The sequence below is a fragment of the Oncorhynchus clarkii genome, chromosome 18, assembly GCF_045791955.1.
Source record: "Oncorhynchus clarkii lewisi isolate Uvic-CL-2024 chromosome 18, UVic_Ocla_1.0, whole genome shotgun sequence".
Lineage (NCBI taxonomy): Eukaryota > Metazoa > Chordata > Actinopteri > Salmoniformes > Salmonidae > Oncorhynchus > Oncorhynchus clarkii.
The window spans coordinates 3,625,455-3,644,398 of NC_092164.1; the positions used below are offsets into that span (position 1 = coordinate 3,625,455).

The following is an 18,944-nucleotide window of genomic DNA, read 5'->3' on the forward strand; positions in this document are numbered from 1 at the left end:
CTGAAACATGCTACAACCTTGTACTAAATGTTTTTGGGGGCATGTATGTAAATTCAGGAAGTCTACTATAGATTAACTGCATTCACAGTTTTGTAGCCTAATTGAAAGTGTATACTTTGTCTAATGTGAATTAATTAATGTTGTGTAAATGCTTAGTTACCAGATCTATTGAAATGAGATCAGTGCTTGACTTGGAGCTGAGCTGAGTACCGTCACCTCAAATGTCTACTGTTTGAGCTCATGTTCCTCTTATAGAATATTATCTCAACAGTATTGTGGAGCTCCTACACCTAAATATAAACCGCATTTTTAGATAATAAAGTAAGTCTTGGCAGTTCTGGCACTAACTTTTGTGTCCGGTTCTCATTGTTACTACAGGCTGACTCGGATTAAGTCTGAGGCCGGTAACATCAACAGTGAGGACAAACCCAGCCTGCCTCTCTCCTTCCACACTGAGTTCAAACCTACAGTCACTGGGTCCTGATGGTGACAGTGGAGCCCAGTTTGCACTGCAGGATCCAGAGATGGCATCAGTGAAGCTGGAAGACTGCAGTCAAACACTGGAGCTGAATGTCAACATTAAAGATGAAGAAGTGGAGGAGAAGATTGGGAAATCGTTTTTTCATGGTAAGAGCAGGTTCTAACTAACTAAGTTTGTGTTATTCATTCCAACTTCCCACTGTGTATGAAAAGTTGCTGTAGAACTGTTTTATTTTATTTCACCTTTATTTAACCAGGTTGGCCAGTTGAGAACAAGTTCTCATTTACAACTGTGACCTGGCCAAGATAAAGCAAAGCAGTTCACCAAAAACAACACAGAGTTACACATGGGATAAACAAACGGACAGTCAATAACACAATAGAAAAAATCTATATGCTGTGTGTGCGAATGTAGTAAGATTAGGGAGGTAAAGGCAATAAATAGGCCGTAGAGGTGAAATATTTACAATTTAGCATTAACACTGGAGTGATAGCTGTGCAGATGATGATGTGCAAGTAGAGATACTGGGGTGCAAAAGAGCAAAAATAAATAACAATATGGGGTAGTTGGGTAGTTGGGTGGGCTCTTTACAGATGGGCTGTGTACAGATGCAGTGATCGGTAAGCTGCTCTGACAGCTGATGCTTAAAGTTCGTGAGGGAGATATGTCTCCAGCTTCAGTGATTTTTGCAATTTGTTCCAGTCATTGGCAGCAGAGAACTGGAAGGACAGGTGGTCAAATGAGGAGTTGGCTTTGGGGATGACCAGTGAAATATGCCTGCTGGACCGCATGCTACGGGTGGGTGTTGCTATGGTGACCAGTGAGCTGAGATTAGGTGGGGCTTTACCTAGCAAAGACTTATAGATGACCTGGAGCCAGTGGGTTTGGCGACGAGTATGAAGCGATGGCCAGCCAACGAGAGCGTACAGGTCGCAGTGGTGGGTAGTAAATGAGGCTTTGGTGACAAAACGGATGGCACTGTGATGGACTGCATACAATTTGTTGAGTAGAGTGTTGGAGGTTATTTTGTAAATGACATCGCCGAAGTCAAGGATCGGTAGGATAGTCAGTTTTACGAGGGTATGTTCGGCAGCATGAGTGAAGGAGGCTTTGTTGCGTAATAGGAAGCCGATTCTAGATTTAATTTTGGTTTGGAGATGCTTAATGTGAGTCTGGAAGGAGAGTTTACAGTCTAACCAGGCACCTAGGTATTTGTAGTTGTCCACATATTCTAAGTCAGAACCGTCCAGAGTAGTGATGGACGGGCGGGCAGGTGCAGGCAGCGATCGGTTGAAGAGCATGCATTTAGTTTTACTTGCATTTAAGAGCAGTTGGAGGCCATGGAAGGAGAGTTGTATTGCATTGAAGCTCGTCTGGAGGTTAGTTAACACAGTGTCCAAAGAAGGGCCAGAAATATACAGAATGGTGTCATCTGCGTAGAGGTGGATCAGAGAATCACCAGCAGCAAGAGCTCTACATCATTGATATATACAGAGAAAAGAGTTGGCCCGAGAATTGAACCCTGTGACACCCCCATAGAGACTGCCAGAGGTCCGGACAACAGGCCCTCCGATTACACACAGAACTCTATCAAAAAAGTAGTTGGTGAACCAGGCAAGGCAGTCATTTGAGAAACCAAGGCTGTTGAGTCTGCCGATAAGAATGCAGTGATTGACAGAGTCGAAAGCCTTGGCCAGGTCGATGAAGACGGCTGCACAGTACTGTCTTTTATCAATGGTGGTTATGATATCGTTTAGTACCTTGAGCGTGGCTGAGGTGCACCTATGACCAGCTCGGAAACCAGATTACATAGCTCAGATCCATGACCACGGTTGCACTACTGTTTTGAAGCTAAAGGTATTGATTATCGGTTTACTACATGTGAAATAATATTGACACATTCAGTTTGTCTTTATCTATAAACGTTACTGTGGTGTGAACAGGAAATACAATTGTTTTTTTGAAGTAAAAGAGTGAATACAAGGTTATTAATGAAAATATCACATAGTGCTGCCTAAAACAAACTGTAACCTTGTACTAAATGGTTTTTGAGTCATTTATGCATTTATCTACTACAGGTTAAGTTTTAGCTCAAAAGTATTGTGCAGCTCCTGCACCTAAATATAAACCGTACCGGCACCCAAAATGAGTATCGGCAACTATTTCAGTCCAAGTCAAGCAATGAATTAGATGATTGAACAAAAATATATATATGTATTTAAGAAAGAATAAAGACCTTGCCAAACTGTCAAGAAAATAACTTTTGTGTCTGTTTCTCTTATACTATTTGCCGACTCAGGTATGAGGTCGATAACATCAACAGTGAGGACAAACCCAGCCTGCCTCTCTCCTTCCACACTGAGTCCAAACCTACAGTCACTGGGTCCTGATTGTGACAGTGGAGCCCAGTTTGCTCTGCAGGATCCAGAGATGGCATCAGTGAAGCTGGAAGACTGCAGTCAAGCACTGGAGCTGAATGTCAACATTAAAGATGAAGAAGAGGATGAGAAGATTGGGAAATCTGTTTATCATGGTAAGAGCAGGTTCTATCTAATTTTGTTGTTTGTTACAACTTCTCCGCTGTGCATGAAAAGTTGCAGTAGAACTGTTTCATGATGAACTGTTTCAATGAGATGTAGATGTTATTTCATGCTACTGAGACTTGTATGGATGACAACAGTATTGTCAGCATTTGTTTTATTAACTGGGCTATCTGGAGTGATCAGAGAGGAGACTAAAGAAGTGGAGTGGACAAACTGCCAGTGTTTTAAAGTTCTATGAATTGAGTCTGTGTAGTTACTAACCCTTGTGATAGTGAGTGGAGGATGATATGAATTGAGTCTGTGTAGTTACTAACCCTTGTGATAGTGAGTGGAGGATGATATGAAATGAGTCTGTAGTTTCTAACCCTTGTGATAGTGAGTGGAGGATGATATGAATTGAGTCTGTGTAGTTACTAACCCTTGTGATAGTGAGTGGAGGATGATATGAAATGAGTCTGTGTAGTTACTAACCCTTGTGATAGTGAGTGGAGGATGATATGAAATGAGTCTGTGTAGTTACTAACCCTTGTGATAGTGAGTGGAGGATGATATGAAATGAGTCTGTGTAGTTACTAACCCTTGTGATAGTGAGTGGAGGATGATATGAAATGAGTCTGTGTAGTTACTAACCCTTGTGATAGTGAGTGGAGGATGATATGAAATGAGTCTGTAGTTACTAACCCTTGTGATAGTGAGTGGAGGATGATATGAAATGAGTCTGTGTAGTTACTAACCCTTGTGATAGTGAGTGGAGGATGATATGAAATGAGTCTGTGTAGTTACTAACCCTTGTGATAGTGAGTGGAGGATGATATGAATTGAGTCTGTGTAGTTACTAACCCTTGTGATAGTGAGTGGAGGATGATATGAATTGAGTCTGTGTAGTTACTAACCCTTGTGATAGTGAGTGGAGGATGATATGAAATGAGTCTGTGTAGTTACTAACCCTTGTGATAGTGAGTGGAGGATGATATGAAATGAGTCTGTGTAGTTACTAACTCTTGTGATAGTGAGTGGAGGATGATATGAAATGAGTCTGTGTAGTTACTAACCCTTGTGATAGTGAGTGGAGGATGATATGAAATGAGTCTGTATAGTTACTAACCCTTGTGATAGTGAGTGGAGGATGATATGAAATGAGTCTGTGTAGTTACTAACCCTTGTGATAGTGAGTGGAGGATGATATGAAATGAGTCTGTGTAGTTACTAACCCTTGTGATAGTGAATGGAGGATGATATGAAATGAGTCTGTAGTTACTAACCCTTGTGATAGTGAGAGGAGGATGATATGAAATGAGTCTGTGTAGTTACTAACCCTTGTGATAGTGAGTGGAGGATGATAGAGCTCAACATTTTCATGATACTTATAGAATAGTTTTATTCCCCTTTTGTATTTCACAGCCTACTTATATAAATACTTACAGGTAGCCTAGTGGTTAGAGCGTTGGACTAGTAACCGAAAGGTTGCTGGGTCGAATCCCCGAGCTGACAAGGTAAAAATATGTTGTTCTGTTGTTCTGTCCATGAGCCCACTGTTCCCCGGGTGCTGAAGACGTGGTTGTTGATTATGGCAGCCCCCCCCTCCACCTCTCTGATTAGAGCGGTTGGGTTAAATGTGGAAGACACATTTCAGTTGAATGCATTCAGTTGTACAACTGACTAGGTATCCCCTCTCCCATTCAGGAAGAATTTAGACTCCTTGACTTTTTCCACATTTTGTTACGTTACAGCCTTATTCTAAAATTGATTAAATAAAACATTTTCCTCATCAATCTACCCACAATACCCCATAATGACATCACAATACCCCATGACATCACAATACCCCATAATGACATCACAATACCCCATGACATCACAATACCCCATAATGACATCACAATACCCCATGACATCACAATACCCCATAATGACAAAGCAAACACAGGTTTTTAGAAATGTTTTCACATTTTATCAAACAATTTGAAGCAGAAATACATTATTTCCATAAGTATTCAGACTCTTTGCTGTGAGACTCGACATTGAGCTCCGATGCATCCTGTTTCCATCCTTGAGATGTTTCTACAACTTGATTGGAGTCCATCTGTGGTAAATTACATTGATTGGACATTATTTGGAAAGGCACACACCTGTCTATATAAGGTCCCACAGTTGACAGTGCACGTCAGAGCAAAAACCAAGCCATGAGGTGGAAGGAATTGTCCGTAGAGCTCCATGAAAGGGAATATTCACAAGCTGTTAAAATGGCAGCGCCCAGTCGGTTTGCGTCAACAGACTTCAGTGCAGGCAGTGAGGGTGCAGCAGAGAGAAACAATTTCACAGTTGCTCTACTGTTTTGGAGCTGAATGTAATGATTATCGTGTTTCTACATGTGTACTAATATTCAGACGAATGCAGTTGTTTCTATATTTATCTGTAAATATTACTATGGTGTGAACGGGAAATACTGGCTATAGGTTATATAGGCTTTTGATTTAAATAATACAGCGAATACAAGGTTATTCAGGAAAATCGTACATATTGCTGCTTAAAGCATACTGAAACCTTGTACTAAATCGTTTTTGAGTCATTTGTGTGAATTTGGGAAAATCTACTAGAGGTTAAGTGCACTTACGTTGTGTAGACAAATTTAAAGCAGGTACTTTGTCTAAGTTTTTATGAATTAATGTTTTGTTCTTAATGCTTATCTACCTGATCTATTGAAATGAGATCAGTGCTTGACTTGGACTGCAGCTCACCAGTCCAAGTCATGTTTGAGCTCATGTTCCTCTTATAGAATATTAGCTCAACAGTATTTTGGAGCTCCTGAACCTAAAAATGAGTACCGGCACATATATCAGTCCAAGTCCAAGCGTTGAATTAAATGATTGAACAAGAAGAAATATAATGTATTTAATAGAGAATAAAGAGCCAGAACTGTCAAGACTAACCTTTTGTGTCTGTTTCTCATTGTTACTACAGGACGACTAGAATTAAGTCTGAGGCCGGTAACATCAACAGTGAGGACAAACCCAGCCTGCCTCTCTCCTTCCACACTGAGTCCAAACCTACAGCCACTGGGTCCTGATTGTGACAGTGGAGCCCAGTTTGCACTGCAGGATCCAGAGATGGCATCAGTGAAGCTGGAAGACTGCAGTCAAACACTGAAACTGAATGTCAACATTAAAGATGAAGAAGAGAAGATTGGGAAATCTCTTTCTCATGGTAAGAGAATACAAAGATTGTGCAAAACTGTCATCAAGGCAAAGGGTGGCTATTTGAAGAATCACAAATATAATGCATTTAGATTTGTTTAACACTTTTTATGTTGTATCTTTTTTTGGTTACTACATGATTCCAAGTGTTATTTCATAGTTTTGATGTCTTCACTATTATTCTACAATGTAGAAAATTGTAAAATTAAGAAACCCTTGAATGAGTAGGTGTTCTAAAACGTTTGACCTGTATTGTATATCACACAACTGACTGGTTCTTCTGATGTTGTTCTCACAGGAGACCATGTTGAGACATTCTCTACATCCAGAGAGCAACAGCAGGAAGATCCCAGAGCTAAGAGGTCTCACCACTGCCCACATTGTGAGGAGAATTTTTCAGTTATATCAACACTAAAAATACACCTAAAAATACACCTAGGAGAGAATCTGTATTCCTGCACTGACTGTGGGAAGAGATTCTCAACATCAAAGGTTCTAACAGTTCATCAGAGAGTGCATACAGGAGACAAGCCTTACTCCTGCTCTGACTGTGGAAAGAGTTTCTCTCAACTGGGCACCTTAAAACGACATGAACGTGTACACACAGGAGAGAAGCCTTACTCCTGCTCTGACTGTGGAAAGAGTTTTTCTCGACTGGGCCACTTCAAAACACATAAACGTATACATACAGGAGTGAAACCTTACTCCTGCTCTGACTGTGGAAAGAGTTTCTCTCAACTGGGTGAATTAAAAATACACGACCGTATACATACAGGAGTGAAGCCTTACTCCTGCTCTGACTGTGGAAAGAGTTTCTCTCAACTGAACAGCGTGAAAACACATGAACGTATACACACAGGAGAGAAGCCCTACTCCTGCTCTGACTGTGGAAAAAGTTTCTCTAAACTGGACAACTTAAAAAGACATGAACGTATACATTCAGGAGTGAAGCCTTACTCCTGCTCTGATTGTGGAAAGAGTTTCTCTCGACTGGGCCACTTAAAAACACATGAACGTATACATACAGGAGTGAAGCCTTAATGCTGCTCTAATTGTGTAAAATGCTTCACATCAACTCACCTAAAAGTTAATCAGAGAACACACAAGGGAGAGAAGCCTTACTACTGCTCTGACTGTGGAAAAAGTTTATTTTGAATGTGCCTGTTAAAAAGACACCAAGGTAAAGAAGAGAAGACTTACCACTGATCTGACTGTATGTTATTATTTTTGTAAACAACTGAGCTAAAAGTTCATCAGAGAACAGACACAGGAGGGAATCCTTACTTCTGCTTTGACTGTGGCAGGAGTTTCTCCGGCCAGATTGGCAATGTAAAGACACACCAACTGATACACACTTGAGAGAAGCCTTATCACTACACTGACAGTGAGAAGAGATTCTACAATTTGGGCCATTTTAAAAAGACACCATTGTGTACATAAAGGAGAGGCCTCATCAGTTCTCTCAGACCAGCTAAGGTTAGCCACTCCGCTTAATTCTCATGTCATTAAATAATTGGCAACGTTGAATTTGATCAAATGAAGAACGTGTAGAACACTCTATTGTAATCCTATAGTTTCTCACTGTGAGAGAACAATGCAGAGGAAAGGGAGCGTTCTAGAATGTTAGCCTCTCTTTACTGATCAGTGTGTACCTTGTCAGTTTTGGTGTGTTTTGTTAGCTTCTACTGTAAAGATATTGAGATGACCTTGGATTTGCCCTTAGGGTTGAATATCCTCTGTGAGGGGTCTCACTATGGAGTCTGATGGTTGACTGGGTGGTACGGCTTCCCTTTGCAGTTTTCTGTGGGAAAGAGCTGGTAGACACAACATGTACAGAGTGTACAAAACATTAAGGGCGCCTGCTCTTTCCATGAAATAGACTGACCAGGTGAACCCAGGTGAAAACTATAATTGTTAATGATGTTGTTTTTATTATGGATCCCCATTAGCTTTCAGCAGAAAACAAGAGACTGCAGTTGCAGTGGGCTAAGGAATGAACACTGGAGAATTTGAAAAACATACTGCCTGGCCTGATGAATCCCTGTTCCTGCTGTGTCATGCTGATGGGAGAACTGGGGTAATGATACCTTAAAAAATGACTCAAGTGAAAGTCACCCAGTAAAATACTACTTGAGTAAAAGTATTTGGTTGTAAATATTCTTAAGTATCAAAAGTTAAAGTATGAATAATTTAAAATTCCTGAAATTAAGCAAACCAGTTGGCACAACTGAGTTGTTTTTTTATATCACGGATAGCCAGGGGCAGATTCCAACACTCAGACATAATTTACAAACTAAGCATTTGTGTTTAGTGAGTCTGCCAAATCAGAGGCAGTGGGGAGGACCAGGGAAGTTATCTTAATAAGTGTGTGAATTGGACCATTTTCTGTCCTGCTAATCATAAAAAAATGTAACAAGTACTTTTGGGTGTCAGGGAAAATGTATGGAGTAAAAAGTACATTATTTTTTTTTAGGAATGTAGTGAAGTAAAAGTTGTCAACAATATAAATAGTAAAGTACAGATACCCCCCTAAAAACGTTGATTCTTAGCCTGGTAATCATTAAACAAACGTTGATTCTTAGCCTGGTAATCATTAAACAAACGTTGATTCTTAGCCTGGTAATCATTAAACAAAAGTTTAGTAATATAAAATATTCCACCAAAACTGATCACCACACCATCTTTATCCGATATACACGGAGTGTACAAAATATTAGGAACACCTTCCTAATATGGAGTTGCACCCCTGTTTGTCCTCAGAACAGCATCAAATTGTCAGGGCATAGATTGTCCAAGGTGTTGATAGCATTTCACAGGGATGCTGGTCCACGATGACACCAATGCTTCCCACAGTTGTGTCGGGTTGGCTGGGAGTGGGATCACTACTTTGAATAGCTCGTTCCATCTCCTCCCACAGATGCACAATTGGATTAAGATCTGGTGACTCGGCAGGCCACTGCAGTAAACTGAATTCACTGTCATGTTCTTGGAACCATTCTTGGACAAGCCTTGTGGCATGGGGAATAATGCTACTGAAGAAATCTATTTGTGTTCCACAATCCTGGTCCCAAAAGGGGTGTACATGTGTGTTTTTGCCCTCACACTCACATACCTTATTCAATTCAAAGGCTTGAGTTGCTTAGTTGAATCCAGTGTGTGAGTGTTAGGGGCAAAAACAAAAAGGCACCCCCCTTTGGGGTCCCCTGGACCAGGATTAGGAAACACTGCAGTACAGAGCAAAAAAGTGTGATGCAAATTATATGCAATTATCATAAAGACATTTTCCACTGTACTGAAAGTTTTTAAAATGTAACTAGGCAAGTAAGTTAAGAACAAGTTCTTATTTAAAATGCCAGCTGTTCCTAGGTTAACTGCCTTGTTCAGGAGCAGAACTAAATATTTTTTACCTTGGCAGTTCGGGGATTTGATCTAGCAACCTTTTGGTTACTGGCCCAATGCTCTAACCACGAGGCTACCTGCCACCCCCAACTTCCCCAACTTCTCTTCTCTTATCTTGAAGACTTGATTGCTAACATACAACATTTCTGGCGTTGTGAAAACGTCCTATTTATAGAGCCTACCACTCCATTAAAGGAGTAGTTCACTATTTTACTACTTTAAGTTCTGTATGTAAGATTACTTGGTTTGTATTCAGGGGACTAGGTGTGTACTCAGGAGATTAATCTCTGATCTTAGCAGCACCATTCTTACGCCTCCACGTAATGTCACTGTGGTTCTTCAATGCTTCCGGATTTTCTGTTTAATAAACCTGGGTCAATGGAAACCTGCCCACTGATGCCATCTCTGGATCCTGCAGTGCAAACTAGACTCCACTGTCACAATCAGTACCCAGTGACTGTAGATTTGTAGTATGGAAGGAGAGAGGCAGGCTGGGTTTGTCCTGACTGTCAACTCTGGATAGGATCCCAGTCCTAAATAGAAGTCTGGTCCCTCCCTGTGCATGCCACACCCCTCCCATCCTACTGTATGTATGAATGCTGTGGTGCTTATTAACACATGAAAGTGTGTGGTAGACGTGGACCATCACAGGAGAGTTCACATCTCTTTCACTCTGAACATTCATATCAATGACTCACCCTGAAATGGACCATCAATACCAGAGTTCTAGAAGACTATTTACATAATCAACTGCATTTCAACAGCCTGATCCTCTATGTAGTCCCAGTAGTACAGTATATAAAGCTCTAACAATGGGGTGTTGAAAGGATTTGCAAGTTGGAAGGCCACCTCAATTCAAGAATGAATGTTCCATGTAGTGGCACTATTGTTTGGTCACCTCACCAGACCTCCATTTTGGTTGCTCCCTGTTTGACTAATCTATCATTTATCCCTATTGAACCATATTGAAATAACATTGTGCAGTTAAACCAAGTGTATTCATAATTTTGTTAAATTAAAAGTACTTAAACATTTTTAATTGTGTGCTCTCACTGAGTGCACTTTCATTGAGGGTGTTTTATTACACTGGCCAGGGTTGAACCGGGCAATGGCCCGTCATGTCAACGGAAAAAGCGGGGAGGGTGGAGCTCCCATCTCAAATCAAACAGTAATCTTTGCCGCTCTGGCAAATTTTTCACACTCAAAAAAATATTATTTCTCTCAGAATTTTGTCCCTGTTAGTGAGCATTTCTCCTTTGCCAAGATTGTTGTAACATAGGCGTAGGGAGTCAGAAAACACGTGCGGTTAGTTTGCTTTCCGAATGCACTGTACATAGCATATATGCTCGGTCTGACTGTGCATCTCTGCGCTAAGGTTAACTTAATTTAATGCTAAGACATAGATTGTAAAATATGAGCTCCTTGTTCCTCAGCCTCTTAATAATTGCAGAACGGTAAACCTAGACACTTGCATCTTATAGTATTCCGAGAGGTGACAAAAGGTTCGCAACCTTGGCTATACCCACTGGATACAACTATAGGTCTGTAGCATTCACATAGTAATGGAGTCAGATTGATGAGTGTAGTTTATTATTGTTATATTCAACATAATGTCTGGATCATTTCCATCCACCTACATAATAGTGACTCATCCAGTTGATGTGATTTTCTATTTTTTCCAGCTACAATATCAGTTATTGTTAAATCTTGGTTCCAGTAGTTTTTCTAAGAGATTGTCAGTTGTATAGGTTTTCTGCAAGGTTTTCTATAGCTTACCTATCATATTAATATCATTTTCTGACTCAAATAGAATTCCCTCAAGATTGCTGTGATGTCCAAAAGATTCCAAATCAACATTGTGATATAAAACCTTTAAGTTGAGTGTATTTGAAGATATCTACACTGGTCCTTCCAAAATGGCTTTTTAGAGCTGTCACTGAGATACATGTATTTCCTATTACCACGTCTTTTACAGTTTCTATGCCTTTAGTTTTCCATGTGGACCAATTTATGGATGAATTCTGAAACGCTGTCCATACTGTGAAAATCTTACTTACAAGCCCTTAACCAACAGGTGTAGTAGACCTTACCGTGAAATGCTTACTTACAAGCCCTTAACCAACAGGTGTAGTAGACCTTACCGTGAAAAGCTTACTTACAAACCCTTAACCAACAATGCAGTTCAAGAAATAGAGTTAAGAAAATATTTACTAAGTAAACTAAAAGTAGAAAATAAAATAAAGTAACACAATAAAATAACAATAACAAGGCTATATCCAGGGGGTTGTGTTTCAAAGCACAGGAGGCTGCTGAGGAGAGAACGGCTCATAATATTGTCCGGAACGGAGCCAATGGAATGACATCAAACACCTGGAAACCATGGAAACCATGTTTCATCTATTGTAACATTCTACTAATTAACAGAGTCCACTAATTCCTGTGGTTTCTAGGGACTGATATTGATTCTTGTAGAATCCGTTTCATCTTCTTCCATATTGTTATTGTGTTTATAACTATGTTGTTCATGTTCTTAGCTTTTTCTTTTGAATATAAACACGTAAAATATTCTGGGGATGAACACGCATGTTTTCAATATGAACCAAACACCCATTGTTCCTCTTTAGTGCATTTAACTACATGTCGCAAGGTAAAGCCTTGAGTAGTGAGTTGATACAATTCCAAATCTGGAAGGTTAAAACCACCCTCAGATTTAGGAAGATGTGAAACTTTCCTTTTTACTCTATGAATTTTATTTGTCCGTATACAGTGTTATGACAGTATACTTTTTAAAGAATGTGGAATAATTGGTATTATGGAAAACAAATACTAAAACTTTGGGAGCCATGCCATTCTTTAGAGGTTTACTCTACCTGCCAGATTGGGAAGATTATTCCATTTAAATACATCTGCTGTCATATTGTTAAGTAATGGAATAAAGTTATCTTTATATCGTGTTTTGTTATTTGTTGTCACTTATTAAGCATCCAAAGTATTTCATATTTTGTGGTCCAATATTGGTCAGGTACATCAGGAGATCATCTGTAAATACAGGTACATCAGGAGATCATCTGTAAATACAGGTACATCAGGAGATCATCTGTAAATACAGGTACATCAGGAGATCATCTGTAAATACAGGTACATCAGGAGATCATCTGTAAATACAGGTACATCAGGAGATCATCTGTAAATACAGGTACATCAGGAGATCATCTGTAAATACAGGTACATCAGGAGATCATCTGTAAATACAGGTACATCAGGAGATCATCTGTAAATACAGGTACATCAGGAGATCATCTGTAAATACAGGTACATCAGGAGATCATCTGTAAATACAGGTACATCAGGAGATCATCTGTAAATACAGGTACATCAGGAGATCATCTGTAAATACAGGTACATCAGGAGATCATCTGTAAATACAGGTACATCAGGAGATCATCTGTAAATACAGGTACATCAGGAGATCATCTGTAAATACAGGTACATCAGGAGATCATGTGTAAATACAGGTACATCAGGAGATCATGTGTAAATACAGGTACATCAGGAGATCATGTGTAAATACAGGTACACCAGGAGATCATGTGTAAATACAGGTACATCAGGAGATCATGTGTAAATACAGGTACATCAGGAGATCATGTGTAAATACAGGTACATCAGGAGATCATGTGTAAATACAGGTACATCAGGAGATCATGTGTAAATACAGGTACATCAGGAGATCATGTGTAAATACAGGTACATCAGGAGATCATGTGTAAATACAGGTACATCAGGAGATCATCTGTAAATACAGGTACATCAGGAGATCATGTGTAAATACAGGTACATCAGGAGATCATGTGTAAATACAGGTACATCAGGAGATCATGTGTAAATACAGGTACATCAGGAGATCATCTGTAAATACAGGTACATCAGGAGATCATCTGTAAATACAGGTACATCAGGAGATAATCTGTAAATACAGGTACATCAGGAGATCATCTGTAAATACAGGTACATCAGGAGATCATCTGTAAATACAGGTACATCAGGAGATCATCTGTAAATACAGGTACATCAGGAGATCATCTGTAAATACAGGTACATCAGGAGATCATCTGTAAATACAGGTACATCAGGAGATCATCTGTAAATACAGGTACATCAGGAGATCATCTGTAAATACAGGTACATCAGGAGATCATGTGTAAATACAGGTACATCAGGAGATCATGTGTAAATACAGGTACATCAGGAGATCATGTGTAAATACAGGTACATCAGGAGATCATGTGTAAATACAGGTACACCAGGAGATCATGTGTAAATACAGGTACACCAGGAGATCATGTGTAAATACAGGTACATCAGGAGATCATGTGTAAATACAGGTACATCAGGAGATCATGTGTAAATACAGGTACATCAGGAGATCATGTGTAAATACAGGTACATCAGGAGATCATGTGTAAATACAGGTACATCAGGAGATCATCTGTAAATACAGGTACATCAGGAGATCATCTGTAAATACAGGTACATCAGGAGATCATGTGTAAATACAGGTACATCAGGAGATCATGTGTAAATACAGGTACATCAGGAGATCATGTGTAAATACAGGTACATCAGGAGATCATGTGTAAATACAGGTACATCAGGAGATAATCTGTAAATACAGGTACATCAGGAGATCATCTGTAAATACAGGTACATCAGGAGATAATCTGTAAATACAGGTACATCAGGAGATCATCTGTAAATACAGGTACATCAGGAGATCATCTGTAAATACAGGTACATCAGGAGATCATCTGTAAATACAGGTACATCAGGAGATCATCTGTAAATACAGGTACATCAGGAGATCATCTGTAAATACAGGTACATCAGGAGATCATCTGTAAATACAGGTACATCAGGAGATCATCTGTAAATACAGGTACATCAGGAGATCATCTGTAAATACAGGTACATCAGGAGATCATCTGTAAATACAGGTACATCAGGAGATCATCTGTAAATACAGGTACATCAGGAGATCATCTGTAAATACAGGTACATCAGGAGATCATCTGTAAATACAGGTACATCAGGAGATCATCTGTAAATACAGGTACATCAGGAGATCATCTGTAAATAAGTGTATTTTATATTCATGTTTACCAATACTGATACCTGTTACGTTTGGGTCCTGGCTAATTCTTTCTGCAAGCGGTTCAACTGCCAATGCAAAACAGGAGGGAGAGGGGGGACATCCCTGTCTTGTGCTCCTTTATAAAACAATTTCATCAGATAATATATTTTTGTATATTTTAGCTTTCTGACATTTATACAATCTTTTTATAAAATGTATTTTTTTCTGCTCAAATTTTAAGTTTCTAAAGTTTTTAATAGAAAAGGCCCTTCAAGACAGTCAAAAGCCTTTTTGGCATCAACCACCATTTTTGATAAATCTATATATTGTTTTTTTGTGTATTGTATTAAACTGAAATGTGTTTTTGTTTGTCTATTTTTAATAAACCCTGTTTGTTTGATGTTAAGTCTGGTAATACTTTTGTCATTCTTATAAGCTTTATTATTTGATTGTCACAGTTTATTAAACTTGTGGGTCTATAATCAGTAAGGGACTCTCCAGATGTTCCTGAATTTAATATAACTGAAATTGTTTGATACATAACGTGTGTTGTCATTTGAGTAAATTGGGCTGCTACTTTGTCCCAGAATGTCAAATAAAATTCTGTGGGAAAGCTGTCCATACCTGGTGCTTTCCATACCTGGTGCTGTCCATACCTGGTGCTTTCCATACCTGGTGCTGTCCATACCTGGTGCTGTCCATACCTGGTGCTGTCCATACCTGGTGCTTTCCATACCTGGTGCTGTCCATACCTGGTGCTTTCCATACCTGGTGCTGTCCATACCTGGTGCTGTCCATACCTGGTGCTGTCCATACCTGGTGCTGTCCATACCTGGTGCTGTCCATACCTGGTGCTTTCCATACCTGGTGCTGTCCATACCTGGTGCTGTCCATATCTGGTGCTGTCCATACCTGGTGCTTTTCTTCACGTGAAAGTTTAACAGTTTCTAATATTTACTTTTAGGTGATTTCTTTGATAATTTTTTTGCTGATAGTTTAGTCTAAGAAGGCTGTAGATCAGTCCAACTGTTATTTCATTCTGATTGATATTGATTTTCATAGAAGCTTTTTAAGTTGATATTAATAGCTTTATTTGTTTTATAATTATAACTGGTTTGACATGTTTTTGTTTTGTGAGGGCTGTGATTGGCTATTGAGATTGACTGTAGGCCTAGGTTGGACTTGAGACACCCCATTAGAAAATCTGGATTTAGAGGGTTTTTTTTTCCTCACAAAATTGTCACATGGTCAGGATCATGTGTCTAAAGGAGGAATGGTGGCTCAAGGAGGAATGGTGGATCAAGGAGGAATGGTGGATCAAGGATCAAGGATCAAGGAGGAATGGTGGTTTCTGCAAGAAATGTTTGATTTGTTTCAACATCCCCCCGCGTTCCATCCGAGGCCTGAAGGACCCTTTGAGCACTTAATGATGGACTTCATTGAGTTGATCCCTTGCGAGGGGAATAATTGTTGTTTGGTGATTGTTGACATGTTTTCTAAATGGATTGAAGCTTTCCCTTGCAGGAGAGCCACAGCGGCTGTTGTGACGAAAGCCCTTGTGAGAGAGATCAAATCACATGTTATTGGTCACATACATATGGTCAGCAGATGTTAAAGCAAGTGTAGCGAAATGCTTGTGTTTCTAGTTCCGACAGCAACAAGTAATCTATCAATTCCACAACAACTACCTTATACACACAACTGTAAAAGGATGGAATCAGAATATGTACATATAAATATATGGATGAGCGATGGCCGAGCGGCATAGGCAAGATGCAATACATGGTATAAAATACAGTATATACATATGAGGTGAGTAATGAAGGTTATGTAAACATTATTAAAGTGGCATTGTTTAAAGTGACTAGTGATCCATTTATTAAAGTGGCCAATGATTTGAGTCTGTATGTAGGCACCAGCCTCTCTGTGTTAGTGATGGCTGTTTAACAGTCTGATGTCCTTGAGATAGAAGCTGCTTTTCAGTCTCTTGGTCCCAACTTTGATGCACCTGTAATAACACTTCAGATTTTCTGGGCTAATAATGTAAGAAATAATACATAAAAACCAAAATACTGCATAGTTTCCTAAGGACTCGAGGCGAGGCGACCCTCTCCGTCAGCGCCATCTTAGGAGATGGGGTCTGCCGTCAAAAATGGATTCTGGCAACGGTCGGTATTTCGTAAATAAGATTGTTCCATCCTAGTCAGAGGCTTTGCAGATTGATTTGAGAACTCCAACGCTCTAACCACTAGGCTACCCTGCCGCCCCATTAATCCAATTGATTGGCGAAACAAGGCTGACATGGGTGAAAGTGCTTCCATTGGCACTGATGAGTATGAGAGGCAGACCCCATACAGTCACTGGTCTCTCTCCACACAAGGTGCTGTCTGGCCATCCTATGCGAATGACAAACGCACATTTCGTCCAGAGCAGGTTGTCCCGCAAGGGATGGAGGAAGACATGGTTGAGTATTGCGTCACCCTTAACAGTATTCTTAAGGCTCTTTTCCCCCGGGCGAAGGCTTCCTTGCCAGATCTAGCAGGTGGAACTGAATACTGTTTTAACCCAGGTGATTTTGTGGTGGTGAAGGACTTCAGGAGAAAGAGTTGAAAGGACCCTCGTTGGAGAGGCCCGTACCAAGTTCTTTTGACCCCCACCATGGTGAAGGTTGCTGAGAGAGATACCTGGATCCACGTGTCGCACATCAGACGAGTTCCTGATCCAGGGTTCCAGGGCTTAGATGTTGGAAAGCCACTTAAGAGAGGGGATGGAGAAGAATTGTTGTTGCAGAGAGAGACATACTGTGTCCATGACTTATAAACAGAGAGACATACTATATCTCGACTTACAAACAAAGAGAGACATATATCTTGACTTACAAAGAGAGACATACAGTATTATATCCATGACTCACAGAGAGACATATTATATCTATGACTCACAGAGAGACATATTATATCTATGACTCACAGAGAGACATATTATATCTATGACTCACAGAGAGACATATTATATCCATGACTCACAGAGAGACAGACATATTATATCCATGACTTACAGAGACCTGGGGGCGAAAGAAGCGCACTCCTGTTTAGGCGAGGTGCTGGCTAACCTATCAAAAACATGAATGAGAGCATACGATCACAGATACAATTTTGCTACATAGGCCTACAAACATTTACAATGAATAGCACAATCACAAGAAAGGCTTCAGATCAAAGTATACATTGAGACCGAAGGGAGCAAGGGTCTTTAAATTAAAGATCCAGGCAGCCTCTCTTTTTAAAAAATTGTAGGAGAGGGGGTGAAAAATGTGCTTACTCTGACCCTGGCCAGAGGGACAGGGTCAACAAAGCAGTAATGTTGTGTATTGTATATACAGTATTTCACTTCATTATACACATTTAATTATACATTTCCCCTAGTCGGCTCGGGATTCAAACCAGCAACCTTTCAGTTACTGGCCCAACACTCTTAACCGCTAGGCTACCTGCCACCAGATGAATTAACTTCAACACAGTTATTCAAATACATTCATCATCAATGACTAAAATAATGAATCTAGTATTAAAAGACAATTTAATAAATACAAGTAGTCGATTCATAGCCTGTTTATCACTAAACAAAAGTTATATAGTAACATAAAATAATCCACCAACACTAATGCTGAAAACTGATCATCATCAGCTCGTTCCATCTCCTCCCACAGATGCACAATTGGATTGAGATCTGGTGACTGGGGGGGGGGAGCAAGAGAAGAAGATGCAAAGGAATTCAGCTATCGTACATACAGTTGAATAATACGGTCATTTACGTTTGTATGTCTTTGTCGTCCCTCTCTGTTGAAATCTCCCGATCCGTCTGTGACAAATAGTTAGACAGAAAGTCTCTGAGGTCACCATGTCCTTAGTAGTTGTAGTAGGCTTCTTTGTTCTGAAAGTGTTCGTTAGAATGGATACATCCGAGTACCACACAGTGGTGAGAGGGAAATGTTCTTCCCCTCTCGTCTTCGTTAGACTGGATCCTTCAAAAAGGTACACAAGTTGGTTCTCGGTCAAATTTACTTGACTAAAGTTTTAAACAGCTGCAGACTGAATGTTCCGATGCAGTCTTTCTTTTTAACTCGAGAGTTTGAAGGTCTTACCATTTGTAACGTATTCAGCTCGCGCTGCACGTATTCTGATCTGGTAGAGTCT

At 39.9% G+C, this 18,944-nt stretch overlaps 1 protein-coding gene across 1 annotated transcript; it reads left to right on the plus strand.

The window, feature by feature from the left end:
* Positions 1 to 384: 384 nt before the first annotated feature.
* LOC139372868 (zinc finger protein ZFP2-like) lies at positions 385 to 8,754 on the plus strand. The gene is made up of 4 exons (XM_071112720.1): positions 385 to 627; positions 2,781 to 3,014; positions 5,986 to 6,228; positions 6,517 to 8,754. Exons 1-4 carry the CDS (start codon positions 525 to 527, stop codon positions 7,257 to 7,259), a joined length of 1,323 nt encoding a protein of 440 aa, XP_070968821.1. The 5' UTR covers positions 385 to 524; the 3' UTR covers positions 7,260 to 8,754.
* Positions 8,755 to 18,944: the final 10,190 nt, after the last annotated feature.